We start from the raw sequence: 17,739 nt of genomic DNA on the forward strand, positions 1-17,739 counted from the left end.
TGTGGTTTCAAGCATTCAGGCGTAGAAATGCCAGAAACAGCCAGGAGTGAAAATGAAATGATTTCACCACTTCCATAAGTTAGGAACTATGAGGAATTTAAAGATATTGAGAATTATCTTGAATGTTTCAATGAAAATGAAGATTTGAAGGATGCAATCGTTGATATCTTATATGCAGGCATTTTATTACCTGCACTAGATTTCTGTATTGATTTTGTTCATCACATGCACTGGGTGAATTCCTCTGTTGGTAACTATTAGGAACTGATTCAGTTTTATAGTATTGTAGTCTATTGGTAGAGTTCTAATTTGTTCTTTATTTCATTTAAACACATAATTTGTCAGTTTGTCTTTTTTAAACCTTCTTAACTGTTTCCATGAAATTTTGGCTAATAGGGGCAGCTGCTTAATTGGGTCAAAATGTGCTGGTCCCGATGTGTTCCAATTAACCCGCATCCTCTGTATTCCTGTCTTAAAAGACAAAGTCTATATATTCCAATGCTGCTGCCACTAGGAGGAGCACAAGAATGCCTAAGAAAGCTTGTACAAGATTTTCCCTTGTTACGTTTGGAGAATTCTTTTCCCTGTAGCATACTTATAACTTGGAAACTGTTGGCAGGAATTCTATTCCAAATTTCTATTAAACACATAAACTGCTACAATAATACACCATCTACCTCAGTGAATTTCTGTTGTAAATGTGCTTGTTTTCCTTCAGTGAAATTGTATTGTACTAGATAGGTTACAACTAATGAAGTATTTAAAAAATTTTAAATGTGCACCTTAAAAGGCTGCTACACAAAGTTGATTGTGTCCATTCATTAATATAGAACAAGCTGCATTTTTAAGCACACCGCACAATTCTGGACTAAGTAAATTGGAGAGAAAAGGACACTTAACTTCATTGGGTTTTATTATCTTAATCTTGTGTTCATTTTTTTCATTTCTGATGGATTGATTCCTGGAATAAGGCAAGAATTGCCTGTGTTCTCATGAATAAAAGAATGAGATGTGATTTCAGTGAAATGTGCAAAAATGTTGCTGAAACGGATGAAGGATTGATGTTTACCCAGCCTGGCTGCACTGTCTAGAACTGTCAGCAACTCATGATTTCCACATTCACAGGGTCGGGAAATCTAAAATCCTTTACCCAAGCAGGCTTTGTAAGCCCATTCTGTGAGTATGTTCAAGGCAGGAATTGATGTGTACATATTTTGGACAAATAAAGTAAATTAAAGAATATGGAATTCCTGCAGAAAATTGCATTGAGATTTTAAAAAATACTGTAATCTTATTAACAGCCAATCCGGGCTAAGGGGTCGTCAGTTTTTTTATTAGTGTTATCTGTAAGCACATATCGTTGTATAGTAAAGTTTTCAGATGTCTTTTTTCAGTTTCAATTTAGGCACAATGTCAATCAAGACACTATTAATGCGCATTTGGAATCGTTGGGAGTATGAAATCCCAGCATCTTGTTTCGTGTTGTCATATCCTTGTCCTATCTTTGCTTGAATATAATAATACAGTTTATGTCAAAAAACAGTTCAAAATTTAGGGGGGGAAAGCTGGTGTTTAAATTCTGTATTATACAGACTAATTAATGAATTTTTTTTGGCATTGTAATACTTTTGCAAGAATATTTTGATTTGGAACATGACCTTTGGTTTAAAGGCTTCTCTCTCTCTCTCTCTCCCCCCGCCCCCCCCCCCCCCCACCGAAACTGATTGGACTGTAAAATCTTTCTGGCACAACTTTGCTTTGGCATATTTGGAATTTTATTGAAGCTTTTACTGTTGATTATAATTTTATATAGTTTATGCTGATTAAATTGTCAAACAATGCTCAAAACTAGTGAGATTTAAAAAAAAACTGCATTTCTCAATTCTAAATTTTAAACTTGATTACATTTTTCGGTTGAGTTAATGAGTACCAATGCAATTTCCTCAAGTGGTGCATTAATATTAGATGATCTGTGGTGCAATTTGTATTCTGTTTGTACAGATATATTTTTAATGAAACTGAGGCTAGTTTTTACCTTCTCTGTATGGGAATGGGTTACAATGAAAATGTGAGCAGATTTCCAAACAAGCAAGCAAGTGCTTTCCTCAGCTGGATAACCTCAGAGTAATTGCATAAGTTCAATAGGCATATTGATTAATACATGCATATAAAGCAGTAAGTAATGCTAAGGTGCATAGAAGAAAAAAAAATGTTGTTCAGTATATTTGTTAATTATAACTATAAAGGTTTGGATACTGTCAGATAAAAGTGTCAGGAAGAGGGTGGCTGATCTTTTGCTTAGTACATAACCACACTAATGAGATTATAGAGGTTTTTTTTCTGAATGGCTGAATACTTTGATTATTTAAGGGCATGTTCAGTTGTTATTAAAACTTAATTTATTGCAAGGGTGCAAGTGTGGAGGATGAAGTTAAAGGCTTTCTGTGGAAATTATGTCATTTGAAAAAAGATTATTTGCAGAGTTTTATCTAATTTTTTAATGTTCAAAATGTACTATTTTAACTGCATTCATTATTTATTAGCAGTTTAAGAAACCAATTCTGGATTATCTTTTTTCAAGATGTTTACAAGTATAAAAGTACTGATCAGTTACTGCTTGTGTTATTTATAGTTGCAAATGCTTTCTTACCAGCAGGTACTTTTTCCAATGAATTTGCTGCATTAAACTTCATTTTCATTTCAGGCTGGTCGAAAAGAAAGGGGTGATGCACTCAATGCTGCAATTGACAAAATGACCAAAAAGACAAGGGACTTGCGTAGACAGGTACGGTAAATTTGGGAAGTAGCCATTAAAAAGGACTTTCCTAGCATTCAAATATGTATAACATTTTTTTTTCAAATAAAGCCTTAAAAGTAAGCTCATTGCACACAAAGTGAATCTAGCTGAAGTTCCATTAAATTAGTTTGCAGTAGCATGATTAATCAATGTTAAACAGATAACCTATGGATTCTGTAGTTATTGAACTCTATTGTGGACATTGTAAATGAGCTATGTGTTTAAGTACCCATGGGCAAGTTTCTATCCCCTTAAGGACAATTTTATTGTGGTCAACTCCTGAATTTGAGCACCCTCATTATCCAATACAAATAGAGGACTTGTGACCAAGGCAGGGTCCAAATTATTTTGTGTCGGTGCCTAGAATGGTAATGCACTGAAACATTTTTAAAAATATCTCAGATAGATCACAGTTCATTTTTGTACAGATATCAAAGTAAAACTGTTGAAGTTTGCTTTCTTGGGGCCAGAACCAAAAGTTGGCAATTGAAAATTTATTTAAAAGCTGTATTTAAAATGTTAAAGACTTCCAAAGTTTCTGTATTTGAATACACTTAAGATTTGTAATTTAGTGAATATCCAAAATAGAAAATAGTTAACGTCAGTTTAAATGTCTTGCTTATGTATTTTAGTTTTTAATTTAAGGTCTTAAAAATACAGGCTGTCCCCAGGTAATGAACATCCATAAATCAATTTTGTCCATAAGTCAGAATACAGAAAAACAATCACTCAATATGGTAAATATACTTATAAAGTATTGCAGTGAATAGTATCAAAAGCACAAGACTTAGACTGAATATATGTCTATATTTCAAACATTTGAATTTAATAATATGACAGCTAATTCATATGTAGGAATGTCTGTAAGTTGGGTGTTCTTAACCTGGGAACTGCCTCTGAATATGAAATTCAGTATGTTTGTTTATTGGGATAGATCGCAGAATAGGCCCTTCGGCCTTTGAACCGCACTGCATGGCAACCCCCAATTTAACCCTAGTTTAATCACAGGACAATTTACATTGACTAATTAACTTACTAACCAGTACGTCTTTGGACTATGGGAGGAAACTGGAGCACCCAGATTCCAAAGGGAGGACATGCAGGTGATATCAGAATTGAACTCCAAGCTCTGAAGTCCTGATCTATTATAGCATCGTGTTAACCATAGCACCCCAAACTATTTGTCAACTTGCTTTTCTTGCCATTATTTTTCGAAATCTGGAGTGATGGTGATATTTTCTTGAAAAACCAAAACGTTTCTAAATTGTTATTTAATACAAAAAACAATACTTCAATTAATAGTAAACGAAAAAAAGACTATATCAATACGTAATTGCAGACACTAAGTGATGCCCCTTATGGATGTTCCTTTAATAATTTCTATTACATGATTCTGAATTTAAGCTCAATTATAGAGTAATTATGCTTTCATTACTTGTCAATTCAATATCTTGTTAATTGAATTGAAAATTTTGCCTGCCTATTAAATAAGTAGTGGCGGAACCTCAGATCTTATAAAGATTAAATTGTTAAGTTAATAGAGCATTTTGTTTGTTTCGAAGAACCTCATTTAAATTTTTTGCTAGATCTTGCTGCTCACCAATATTGGAAAAAGAATGACACAGTCTGAGAATTAGTAAAAATGCCTTGTTATTTTTTTAAATGTTCTTTATGCCCTCAATAAAAGTTTAATCCCTCAGCTGTGTGGTTGACTTGGGTCTTCTGTGGGAATCTAGCAAAATATTCAGTAGTATCAAAACCAGCATGTTAAAGTGAGTTTTAATAAAACAAAGTTCTTAGCTAGCATGAAGCTGGATACAGCCAAGTTGTTCCCAAGTCATTTGTCCCTGAAAAGCCCAGTAAACTAATTTCACTTCGGCAAATTAAGCAACAGTCCGGGATATCCTACTGATAGAATCATACATTTAGGTCGCTTTGTAGTCTAATTTTCATAACGTTGTGTGTGTACCTCTTGGGAGAACCCTACTAATCCACTTAAGATATCGTTTAAAACTTGCCAGAAATGCTTATTAAGCATTGTTTTATTATTTCCTCATTCTTAAATCTTCCATTATGTGATTTTACATCCTTGACTGTGCTTTGACTTCTGTCATAAGAACATAAGAAATAGGAGCAGGAGTAGGCCATCCGGCCCATCGAGCCTGCTCCGCCATTCAATAAGATCATGGCTGATCTGTCCGTAAATTCAGCTCCATCTACCTGCCTTTCCTCCATAACCCTTAATTCCCTTACTATATAAAAGAACTATCTAACTGTTTCTTAAATATATTTAGTGAAGAAGCCTCAACTGTTTCCCTGGGTAGAGAATTCCACAGATTCACCACTCTCTGGGAAAAACAGTTTTTCCTCATCTCCGTCCTAAATCTTCTCCCCTAAATCTTGAGGCAATGTCACCTGGTTCTAGTCTCACCTACCAATGGAAACAACTTTCCTACTTCTATCTTATCTATCGAGTACTTATAAAAGATACTGTTGTGTTCCATTTTTTTTGCTATTATCTTTTGTTCATTTTTGTATAGCTTCTAACTCACAATTTTGTTACACGTTCCTTTCTGGACATGACTTTTGATTTATTTGTCCCTTGACGTTGGTCCTTTATCTTTTTGTCAATTCCCAAGGAATTAGTATGCATGTAATTTAAGAACTTATCATTGATATTGGCATTTTTTTGAACTGTTATTTCTGCAAATAAATCCTGAGATCTTTTTATACTGCTTATAATATCCATCTAATATATTAACTTTATTTCTTATATTCTCCCAGTTCCCTGACTATATCTGTTATACGATATTTTGTGCTGTACACTGCAACTTCCAGTTTAAATGACGTTACCATATAAAACAATTCCATATAGATCCACATTGAGCACATTTGGCTTGTACTCAGGATCAACCACATAGTGTACAATTACTATTTTAAAAATTGGAGGTAACTGCTGTAAAGCCAAGTAAACTTGTTGATTTTAGTGGGGAAAAAGAATCAGATGTGTTTGCTTAGTCTTCCATGTCACTACAGTGATTATTTTCCTTGATTGTTGCTGATGTGTACTGCGGAAGGTCTATGAGTATAGTGAGTTTGCTTTTTGTTTTCTGCTGAATTGTGGCAGGAAGTCATTGAATTCTTACTCATTTAGGATACATAATGGATGTTCTGTGACAGGAATAAAGGCCATCTTAACTGGATTAAATTTCTGGCCAAAACTGATGAGGAAATTTTGCTGATCGTCTATGATCATAGAGAGCATCTTTTTAACACTGCTCGAAAAAGCTCAAGCAGTAAAACATTGGGAGCAGAGGAAGCTGATACTGGAAAGCCATTCTGGCACACATTGTATTTTCTAATGCATTTTTTATAATTCTTTGCAAGGAAGAAACAAAATTAAACAAGTAACTCTTTATCGACATAGTTTGATGTTGACGGCTGGAAGGTATAAATGCAATATCCAACCTGCTTATAAATATAAGGATTTAACTGCACAAACCTGATATATCTTTAGTTAATTAAACTTGAATGTAATGCATGCTTACTAAAAGGCAAGCACTACTGCCGTATTTGCATTGTTTGATTTCAATTATCTTTAACAGCTCAGGAAAGCTGTCATGGATCATGTATCAGACTCTTTCTTGGAGACCAACGTACCTCTTCTAGTTTTGATTGAAGCAGCCAAGAATGGCAATGAGAAAGAAGTGAAAGAATATGCTCAAGTATTCCGTGACCACGCCAGCAAACTAGTTGAGGTAAGTGCAGTTTTCATCATTGCTTAATCAAGCATAACAACATTCTGATTGCTAATATTTTGGTGTTCCATTATTCCATGCAAATAACACCTGTCTGGTGGGTTGAGGGAGGCAAGAAATGTTGCCCCTTTTAAACTGAGTTACATGACTATGTTTCCTTATCAATGAAATATCAGAACTGGATCATATTACCTTATTGAAGCTCAGTGACCGTAAGCACCTATTTCCTTTTCTATGTGTCGGAACTGACAAGTATTTTCAACATTGCTGATTTAATTTTACATTTCCAGAAGCCGTTGTTTATTACTTTTGCTGGGCCAGGTTCTAGATTCTGTTCACCAAATCTTGATTTCTCAGTTAAGATTTGCCTTATCTTAGTAGAGAGTTAATAAGGACTGGGACTTGTTGCTTGTTTCTGAAGCCATGAAATACTGTTAATATTTTTTAATTGTAGGTTGCCAACCTTGCATGCTCTATTTCCAACAATGAAGAAGGTGTGAAACTAGTTCGGATGGCAGCTACTCAGCTTGAAGGCCTTTGCCCACAGGTTTGGCAAAATACTTTACTCATTCTAAAATGTAATCAGAATTGTTTTTCTTGGGGGACTTCCGGTAGCGCTCATGGAGTGAAGTCGCGTTCTTGACTCGCTCCATTACCTCTGAGTTTTTTCTCTCTATGGTCAGCTATACTTTAATTAACTATTAAGGCATCAATTTTTACAATACTTTGAATTAAACTGAATTCTCTGACAATTGGATGATACTGAGATCGGCTATGTCTAAGAACGGGAAAGACGGCAAGGATGGTAAACCTCCGGTTAAACCGAAAGCTACGGATCTCCCTCCGACTGAATCACCGGTGACTTTGAAAGCGATATCGGAGTTAATTCAGAGGGAAATTTCAACCTCTGTTAGGGAGATGATTCGTACAGAAATTATGGGCTTTGTTAAAGACCTGATTCATACGGAAATCTCAACTAAGTTCCAGAAAATTGCCGATTTAATTGATAAGATGCAAACATGTATTGCGGAACATCAGTCGGCTATATCTGATCTTCAAAAATTCGCGCAACAAAGTGAGCTTAAGATGGGGAAAGTCGAAGAAACAATTAATGTAATGAAGAAGAAACTTGACTTTTTGACTTTTAAAAACTCTGACTTGGAATCTAGAATGCGACGGCAGAATTTACGAATGATTGGCGTCAGGGAAGCCGTGGAAGCTAACAACCCTATGAAATATTTCTCCCAACTTTTAAAAGATGCATTCCCTACTGTATTTCCTGACCAACCACCGCTACTGGATCGTGTTCACAGAATCCCATCATACTCGTCTAGGTCAGATAGACCTAGGCATGTTATCTTACGTTTTCATTACTTTCAAGACAAGGAGAGACTGTTTCGATTCGCTCGATCTAAAGGTTTCATTGATTTTTCGGATCTTAAGTTCCGATTCGTGGAAGATTTCAGTAAACCAATCTGGGACCAACGGGTCCGTTACAGATCCGTGATGTCGGAATTCTATAAGATGGATTTAAGACCAGCGCTGCTGTACCCTGCACGTCTAAGGATTCGCATGTCAGATGGAGCCCTTCGTTTTTTTGATTCTCCATCGGATGCCCAGAGTTATCTGGATCAACTTTCATCTTCAACATCTTAATTGCCTTTTTTTAATTTTCTCCGTTGATCGGAGGCTGTGAATTGGTTGGTTTTAACTTTTCTGTGCCCTATTTGGGCAGAAAAGTTTACTTTCGATTTCTTAATATGGCTGCTAAACTTTCTTTTTAACTGCGTCATTTCTTTCTTTTCCCAGGGGATTCTGGGTGGTTACTTTCCTTTTGTCATCTTACGTATTTCCTGTGCGGCCTTAAATTTTGTAGTTTTTTTTTAAATTTTATTCTGTTTTGCTTTTTATAATCATTTTATGTTAATAATCCTATTTTTTTTGTTGCTGTGTCTATTCATGAGTTTGAGGTTTATTGTGGTTTTTTTTTAATATATACTTTCCGGCTTTTGTTCTGTTCTGTGTGTATTTTAATTGAGCTAACTTTTTTTTACTTATTTTTTTACTGTTTTACAATTAGCTGATCCTTTTCATATTTATACCTTTTTTTTAGGGAGCGTATACCGGAAGTCATGGGGGTAGTTTTAGTGCTTGCTTCTTTCTGGCGGGTCTGCTTTAGATTTCGCCTTGGGGTTTTGGGGTGGGGGGTGGTGGGAGGGGCTTCACGTTTTAGTTTGTTTCTCTTTGGGCTATATACATTATTGAAGTATTGGTTGCGTCCTTTTCCCCGGTATCTTTTGTATGTTCTGTTTCCTCTCCGGGTTTGTGGGTCGCGCCTATTGTCAATCCTCCTTGTTATGGGTTGACTTTAGGATTTATGGAGTCTATTATTAATTTTGTCTCCTGGAATACTAATGGTCTTAATCATCCTATTAAAAGGAAAAAAGTTTTTAAAGTGTTCCGGAGACTTAAAGCACAAATTTTATTTTTACAAGAGACCCATGTACGGAGGGGGGACAGACTACGTTTTTTCAAATTCTGGAAGGGACAACAATTTCATTCGAACTCCAATGCTAAGATTCGAGGCGTCTCTATTTTTATAGACTCCTCAGTTACTTTTATACAACAGGATATTATCTCTGATCCGAATGGTAGATTTTTATTGGTTAGTGGTTTACTATTTAATAAAAAAGTAGTTTTGGTTAATGTTTATGCTCCTAATATGGATTGTCCGGAATTTTATAAATCATTGTTTGATCAGTTTCCGAATTTGAACGAGTTTTCATTGATTTGGGGCGGAGATCTTAATACCTGTTTATCTCCAGCTTTGGACCGTTCGGATCCTTTACGGACTTTACCTAATAAATCTGCAAATTTGATTAATTTTTTCCTTTCTGATTCTGGGTCGACGGACATTTGGCGTTTTCTGCATCCTCAGGAAAAAGATTTTTCCTTCTTTTCACATGTTCATCATTCCTATTCAAGAATTGATTATTTTTTCATTGATTCTCGTCTCATTCCTTCAGTGATTAAATGTGATTATGATTCTATAACCATTTCGGATCATGCTCCACTTAAGCTTTCTATTAAAATTATGGCCAATATACCAAACAATAGACAATGGCGTTTTAATTCGCTGTTGCTTCAGGACTCGGACTTTGTTAATTTTATGAATGAACAGATTGAGCTTTTTTTTACAATTAACCATACAGAAGATATTTCGGTTAACACTCTTTGGGACACTTTTAAAGCCTATATTCGGGGTCAGATTATTTCGTATTCCGTTGCTTTGAGGAAGAAACAGAAGCAGGAGGAGATGGCAATTGTGGACAAGATTAAAGAAATTGATAAGAAATATGTTATGGCTCCTTCTGAGGAGCTATACAAACAAAGAACTGAACTTCAAATGGAACACAGTTTACTACTCTCGTCCTCGATTGTAAACCAATTAAAGAAAACAAGAAGTGATTTTTATGTTCACAGTGATAAAATTGGCAAGCTGCTGGCTAATCAATTGAAATCTAATTATGTTAAATCTCAAATCAATCAGATTTATAACCAAAATGATCGATTGATATTGGATCATGTGGGGATTAATCAAACCTTTTGTGATTTTTATTCTTCTTTATATCAATCAGAGTCTCCTCGAGATTCTAAATATATGAATGATTTTTTAGATAAGTTAGACTTCCCTCAGATTTCACAGGATATGTCTTCTTTATTAGATACTTCCATTACAATGGATGAGATTAAGAATGTTATTTTTTCTATGAATCTGGGGAAAGCTCCTGGCCCTGATGGGTTTACCGTTGAATTTTATAAATGTTTTGCTTCTTTATTGATTCCTTGGCTCTATAAGGTTTTTGAGGCTTCTTTGAAACTTGGTAAACTTCCGGAATCTTTTAATAGAGCATCAATTTCTTTAATACTAAAGAAGGATAAAGACCCTGCTCAATGTGCATCTTATAGACCAATATCTTTATTAAATGTTGATTCTAAAGTTTTTTCTAAGTTATTAGCAAATAGACTAGAAAAAGTACTTCCTTCTATTATTTCGGAAGACCAAACGGGTTTTATTAAAGGTCGTTACTCTTTTTATAATATTCGTACATTGTTAAATATCGTTTATACTCCCTCACAAAATGTTCCTGAGTGTGTTATTTCTTTAGATGCCGAGAAAGCTTTTGATAGAGTAGAATGGCCTTATTTATTTAAGGTGCTTGAAATGTTTAATTTTAGCTTGAAATTTATATCCTGGATTAAACTGTTATATCACTCCCCTGTAGCCTCGGTTCGTACTAACTCCTTAAACTCACCTTTTTTTCCTCTCTTTCGTGGTACTCGACAAGGCTGTCCTCTTAGTCCCCTATTATTTGATATTGCATTAGAACCTCTTGCAATTGCTATTCGAGAATCTTCAAATATTACTGGGATAACTCGGGGATTAAAGTCCCATAAATTATCACTCTATGCTGATGATTTACTTTTATATATTTCTAATCCTGAGAGATCCATTCCTGCTGTTTTAGAGTTATTAGCACAATTTGGTCTTTTCTCAGGTTATAAATTAAATCTTAGTAAGAGTGAACTTTTTCCGATTAATAAACATCTTCCCTTATATTATAAATTTCCATTTAAATTGATTAATAATTACTTTTCATATCTTGGGATTAAAATTACTTGTAAACATAAAGATTTATTTAAGACTAACTTTTTACCATTAATAGACCATATTACTCAACTTTCATCTAAATGGTTTCCCTTATATTTAACTTTGATTGGTCGTATCAATGCAGTTAAGATGTTTTTTTTGCCAAAATTTTTATATGTGTTTCAGGCATTACCAATTTTCGTTCCTAAATCTTTTTTTGATAAAGTTGACTCTAAAATTTCTTCATTTATTTGGCAGAATAAGAATCCGAGACTGGGTAAAATACATTTACAGAAAGCTAAGAGAGATGGAGGTTTAGCATTACCTAACTTTAGATTTTATTATTGGGCTATTAATATTCGACATATGAAATTTTGGTTACTTGACCGGGACATACTATCTATTCCTAAATGGGTAGCATTGGAATTACAATCTGTTCAGGGTTATACACTTGGTTCTATTTTAGGTTCCTCTCTTCCTTTTGATTCGAAACGCCTTAAGCAGGTCTCTAACCCGATAGTTAAATATGCTTTGCGCATTTGGTTTCAGTTCAGAAAATTTTTTGATCTTAACCAATTCGGGTTAGCGATTCCTATTTTAGGTAACATATTTTTTCTTCCCTCTTTTACGGATCGCGCTTTTCAAACTTGGAAGACTAAGGGTATTTTACGGTTTTTGGATTTATTTTTAGATGGTTCCCTTATGTCTTTTGAACAATTATCTAATAAATATAACTTATCAAGAATACATTTTTTTAGATATTTACAAGTTAGAAATTTCCTAAGTACTATACTTTCTTCCTTTCCAATGCTTCCTCCTATATATATTTTAGATTCGATAATTAACCTTAATCCATGTCAGAAAGGTGCATCGGCTATGATTTATAATATTATTATGAAACTTAGGAAAGCTCCATTTGATAAGATTAGGGTAGATTGGGAACAGGAATTGGGGCTTACCATTTCTGTGGATGATTGGGGGCAGATTTTACAATTAGTTAATACTTCCTCTATTTGTGCTAAACATTCCCTAATTCAATTTAAAGTGGTTCATAGAGCACATATGTCCAAAGATAAGTTAGCGCGTTTTTACTCGCATATTAATCCTTTCTGTGATAGATGTTCGGGGCAGATAGCCTCTTTAACTCATATGTTTTGGTCTTGCCCTACTTTGGAAACTTTTTGGAGAGATATTTTCAATATTATTTCTAAGGTATTAAATATAGATATCTCTCCTCACCCTATTACTGCTATCTTTGGACTACCTAAAATTTCTAGTAATCTTTCCCCTTCAGCCCGTAGAATGATTGCATTTCTTACTTTAATGGCGAAAAGATGTATTTTACAACATTGGAAAGAGCTTAATGCTCCAACTACCTTTTTTTGGTTTTGTCAGACGATTTTATGTTTGAATCTGGAGAAAATTAGAAGTAACCTTTATGATTCTTCATTTAAATTTGAACAGATTTGGGGACCTTTTATTCGATATTTTCATTTAATGTAATATTTACCCTTCTTGTTTTTTTTTCACTGTTTTAATGGAGGTCGGGATTGAGGACGTGATTTTAAGTTTAACTCTGTTTGGTTTCAAGTTAGCCCATTGCTTTGCTTTGCTTTTAGTTAGTTGCACGGTGGGTTTTTTTTTTGGGGTTTTTTTTTTCTTTTTTTTTCCATTGATATATATAAAATCTAGTATACTATTATGTTATCTTGGTTTCTTATGCTTAAATTACATTGTTTGTAGTATTTTCTTTTTGGTATTGTTATCTTTTGGAATTTTATTATACTTTAACATTGTATTAATGTTTATATGGCTTACCTTTTTTGTATACTTACTCAATAAAAAGATTTAAAAAGAAAAAAAAAAAAAGAATTGTTTTTCTTTGTTTCTAAAGTGCTTTGCCTTTGAAATTAAATGATAAATTCTACAATTTGCTGGAGGAATTCAACCTGTCATGCAACATCTGTGGGAGGAAGGAAATCGTTGACGTTTGGGGCTGAAACCCTGTTTCACCGGGTGTCTGCAGTCTCTTAAGTTTCCATAATAAATTCTACTTTTTCTTTAAAATAATCTGCTTTAAAGGAAACTTTTAATAATTTGGCGGGTCTGAACGTGGTCTCATTGTTATTTAATTTTCAGTCATAGTCACTGTTGACACATTTCACCAACTGGCAAGTAACACTGTCCGTGGCTTTGTTAACTAGTCACTGCTAAATCATTAATGTTGGTTTTGAGGTTTATGTAAGTAACAACTTCAAGATTTTTGTAAGATATGAGCTTGCAAATAAATAACTATTATCAATGTAGGCAACTTAATGTTTTAAACTAACACATCGTACTGGTAATGCTAATTAATTTGTTGTGCTCTTTTTAGGTTATAAATGCTGCCTTGGCTCTGGCAGCTAAACCTCAGAGTAAGGTAGCCCAGGACAATATGGATCTTTTCAAAGAATTATGGGAGAAACAAGTGCGTGTGCTGACAGATGCTGTGGATGATATTACTTCCATTGATGACTTCTTGTGTGTTTCAGGTATTTATGTCAGTGCTTCTTTAGAATACCTGTCATACTGACTCCAAAAAAAGGATAAACAATTATTCACTACTTAAAACAAATGGGTGCACATTAAACATGTTTGTATTTTACTTCAATTAAGTTGGATGCACCAGGTATATTTTTAAGAGACGTAATCATGGTTAAAGTATATCCCATAGACTAAAAACAATTTGTCATTATTCTGTTTGTTTTGTATTTTTTATATTTCAAATTCTTAATCATTGTAATGATATAGCAACAAAAATGAAAATGGTCAAGACTCCCATCATGTTCGAATACTACAAAATATCCTAACAGACAGATGAAGCTCTGTAAAAGGAAATCTTCAATGAAATATTCCTGTAATATTCTAGCAAGTAGTGCATTCTAAAGAATTGAACTTGAGTGCACTATTATATTATTTATTCCAAACTATGAGCCTGAATTTGGGGGGTGAAAACAACATTGGGTTAGAGGGAGAATTGAATTGAGTCCTGAATTAAAAGGAAACTAATTTAAAAAGAACTGAATTTATTTGAGACACTTTTCTATTAATTCAAATATGCTTTCCTTTAAACAGAGAATCATATCCTCGAAGATGTAAATAAATGTGTTATCGCACTCCAAGAGAAGGATGTAGATGGGCTGGACCGTACAGCTGGTGCAATTCGGGGACGTGCTGCAAGAGTTGTACATGTTGTCACTTCAGAGATGGATAACTATGAACCTGGAGTCTACACTGAAAAAGTTCTGGAAGCGACCAAGATGTTGTCTAATACTGGTAATCTACTCTGGCTATTCAATCCCTATACAAACATAGCTTCACCTAATATATTGAATTTTTTTAAAGTGCCAAATATTCACGTCTCTTTCTCTCACATCACATATCACAACAGGTCATATAGCACTGCATCATTTTGCTTCTCTCAAGACTGCTGGCCATGTTGTCTTAGAAATTTAAGATACAGTGTCTGATTTCTGGGCAATATCAACTGAGATTGAGCATTGGTACAGATGGGGCACATTGTTGAAGTTTGCATCTCCAGATATAGTGTTTTGTGTCAAATCTTGTTATGCAAACTCACCCAAAAACACTTCTGCATGCTGCAGAATGGTACCTAGATCAGTGTATCACATGTTTTTAGAGGGAATGAGGCAATTTATTAGGGCTTTAGTCATTTATCTCTGGATGTACAGATGCAAGAAAAAGTGTGAATCCTTTGCAGTTACCTGGTTTTTTGTGTTAATTACTCATAAAATGTGGTCTGATCTTCGTCTAAGTCACAATAATAGACAAACGCAATCTGCCTAAACTAATAACACACAAGCAATTGTACTCTTAATGTCTTTATTGACCACATTGTTTAATCATTCACAGTTCAGGCTGGAAAAAGTATGTGAACCCTTGTCTTTAATGACTGGCAGGACCTCCTTTAGCAGCAATAACCTCCACCAAATGCTCCTATAGCTGCTGATCAGACTTGTACAACAGCAAGGAGGAATTTTAGACCATTCCGCCATACAAAACTGTTTCAGTTCATCAGTATTTCTGGGATACCTTGCATGAACAGCCTTCTTCAGGTCATGCCACAGCATCTCAATTGGGTTAAGATCTACACTCTGACTTGGCCATTCCAAAACATGAATTTTCTTATTTTTAAACTATTCTGTTGTTGATTTACACTTGTGTTTCAGATCGTTGTCCTGTTGCATCATCCAAATTCTATTAAGTTTCAGATGATGGATTGCTACCCTGACGTTCTCTTGTAAAATGTCTTGATACAATTTTGTGTTCATTGTTCTCTCAGTGATAGTGAGCTGTCCAGGTCCTGAGGCAGCAAAGCAGCCCAAACCATGAAGCTCATGCCACCATGCTTCATAGTTTGGATAGGTTTAGGAGTTGGTATGCAGTGCCCTTTGTCCTCCAAACATAGCGGTATGCATTTCTGCCATAAGGTTCAACTTTTGTCTCATCTGTCCACAGAACATTGTCCCAGAAACGTTATGGAACATCCGAGTAGTCTTTTGCAAACTCCAAGCGTGTTTTTTGGAGAGCAGTGGTTTCCTCCGTGGTGTCCTTCCATGGATACTATTCTTGTTCAGTGTTTTTCTTATAGTGGACACATGAACAGAAACTTTAGCAAGTTCTGGAGATCTCTGCAGGTCTTCTGCTGTTATCCTTGGTTTCTTTTTCACCTCCTTCAGCATTGCATGCTGTGCTCTTGTAACCTTTACAGGATGTCCACTCCTAGGGCAAGTAGCACAGTACTGAATTTCCTTCATATGTAAACAATTCCTCTTTCTGCGGACTGATGAGCACTCAGGTCTTTAGGAATACTTTTGTTGCCTTTTCCAGCTTCATGCATCTCTACAGTTCTTCTTCTAAGGTCATCTGAAAGTTGTTTTGATCAAAGCATGGTGCACATAAAAGATCTTTCTTGAGAAGAGCAGGCTCTGTCAGTAAACTGACTTTGTGTGCCTTTTTTTATAGAGCAGGGTACCTCTACAACCCACACCTCCAATGTCATCTCATTGATTGGAACACCTAACTCCAAATACCTTTTGTAGAAAGCATTACCCGAGAGGTTCACACACCTTTTTTTGAACTTAGACTGTGATTATTTAAATAGTGTATTCAGTATTGACAAGAAGAAGTACAATTGTTTGCATGTCATTAGTTTAGGCAGGTTGTGTCTGTCTATTATTGTGACTTAGATGAAGATCAGACCCCATTTTATGAGTAATTAATGCAGAAAACCAGGTAATTGCAAAGGGTTCACAAACTTTTCTTGCATCCGTAAATTGCATTACCAACAAATTCCCGTAGTTTGAGCTTTCAAGATCAGTGGCATATGGGGCAACTTTTGTATTATCTTTTTATCTGAAATGTGCCATTGAAATCCATTGTACTGTCCATGAACCTGGAATATTAGGGACCTAATCCAAATAAATGACAGCTTGCTAACAAATTTCCTTCTAAGTGCAGAAACAGAAGATTTACTGCCTCGTCCATTAATTAGGATTCCTTTAGCAACCATTGTTTCTTCAGCATCAAGAAGAATGATAGTCTGATGGTGTTACTGGAAAATTGCCCAGAATTCTGGATCATTGATCCAAGATACTGGTTCCAGTCCTTTTTGGGTGCTGTGGAAATTTAAGTTCAAATAAAAAAGTCTGGAAATAAAGCTGATCTCTGTTACAGGAATTGTTAATCTACCAGATTCAATCAGTTAGTTTTTCTCTTACACTAATGTGTTTCAGGGAAAGAACTCTACCTTTTCTTGTATAGTCTTCCTGAGCACAAACCCTCCAGTATGGTTTTATATTACTTGGGATTTTAGAAGAATCCGCCCAAATAGCATAGTGACATTATTTAAACATCTAATGTCCTCTGGGAGCTTGACAGAATAAATGCTGAATTGTTTTTACTAGGTGGAAAATCATAAACAAGGAGACGTTACTAGAAAATAGGGGGGTCAAATCATTTAAAACTGAGGTGTTTAGAAATTTCTTATCTTGGAAAATTGTGAATGTATGGAATTCTCTACTTTGAGTGTGTTGGGGTTAAATTGAAGATGAATATAGATAGATGTTTGAAATACCAAGGCATTGAGGGCTAAAGAGCACAGAAAAGTAGTTGAAACCATCATAGATGAGCTGTGACCATCTTTATTGGTGAAGCAGCTTTGAGGAATCTGATGGCATTTTCTTCTGTTCTTATAATTTTTAAAAAACTACTAAAACCAAGCAAAGCAATATTGCTGCCCTTGAGACTAATTGAGGATCATGAAAGAGCTTTTCTTTCAAATGTCCTCTGGTAATTGGTAAATTTACCTTGGTTATTTTGTGCACATAGTTCATGCGATGAAGTAGAGTGTTTCCTGTGGCTGCTATTGACAACCTTGCATTTATAATAATTTGAAGAATCCTACTCTGTAGAATGAAAACCAGAAAAGAATTTAAATAATGGAGCATGTCCTGTTCGACAATAGCTGATTG

At 34.9% G+C, this 17,739-nt stretch overlaps 1 protein-coding gene across 3 annotated transcripts in view; it reads left to right on the plus strand.

Annotated features, from left to right (window-relative positions):
- The window catches only part of ctnna1 (catenin (cadherin-associated protein), alpha 1), a 131,749-nt gene that overhangs the window by 95,875 nt on the left and 18,135 nt on the right, over positions 1-17,739 (plus strand). For all 3 annotated transcript variants that reach the window (XM_063053583.1, XM_063053584.1, XM_063053585.1), the window contains exons 8-12: positions 2,705-2,785; positions 6,403-6,555; positions 7,010-7,102; positions 13,581-13,737; positions 14,321-14,521. In XM_063053583.1, coding sequence (XP_062909653.1) covers positions 2,705-2,785; positions 6,403-6,555; positions 7,010-7,102; positions 13,581-13,737; positions 14,321-14,521 — 685 coding nt within the window. The remainder of the gene's footprint in view (positions 1-2,704; positions 2,786-6,402; positions 6,556-7,009; positions 7,103-13,580; positions 13,738-14,320; positions 14,522-17,739) is intronic.

The sequence above is a fragment of the Mobula hypostoma genome, chromosome 7, assembly GCF_963921235.1.
Source record: "Mobula hypostoma chromosome 7, sMobHyp1.1, whole genome shotgun sequence".
Lineage (NCBI taxonomy): Eukaryota > Metazoa > Chordata > Chondrichthyes > Myliobatiformes > Myliobatidae > Mobula > Mobula hypostoma.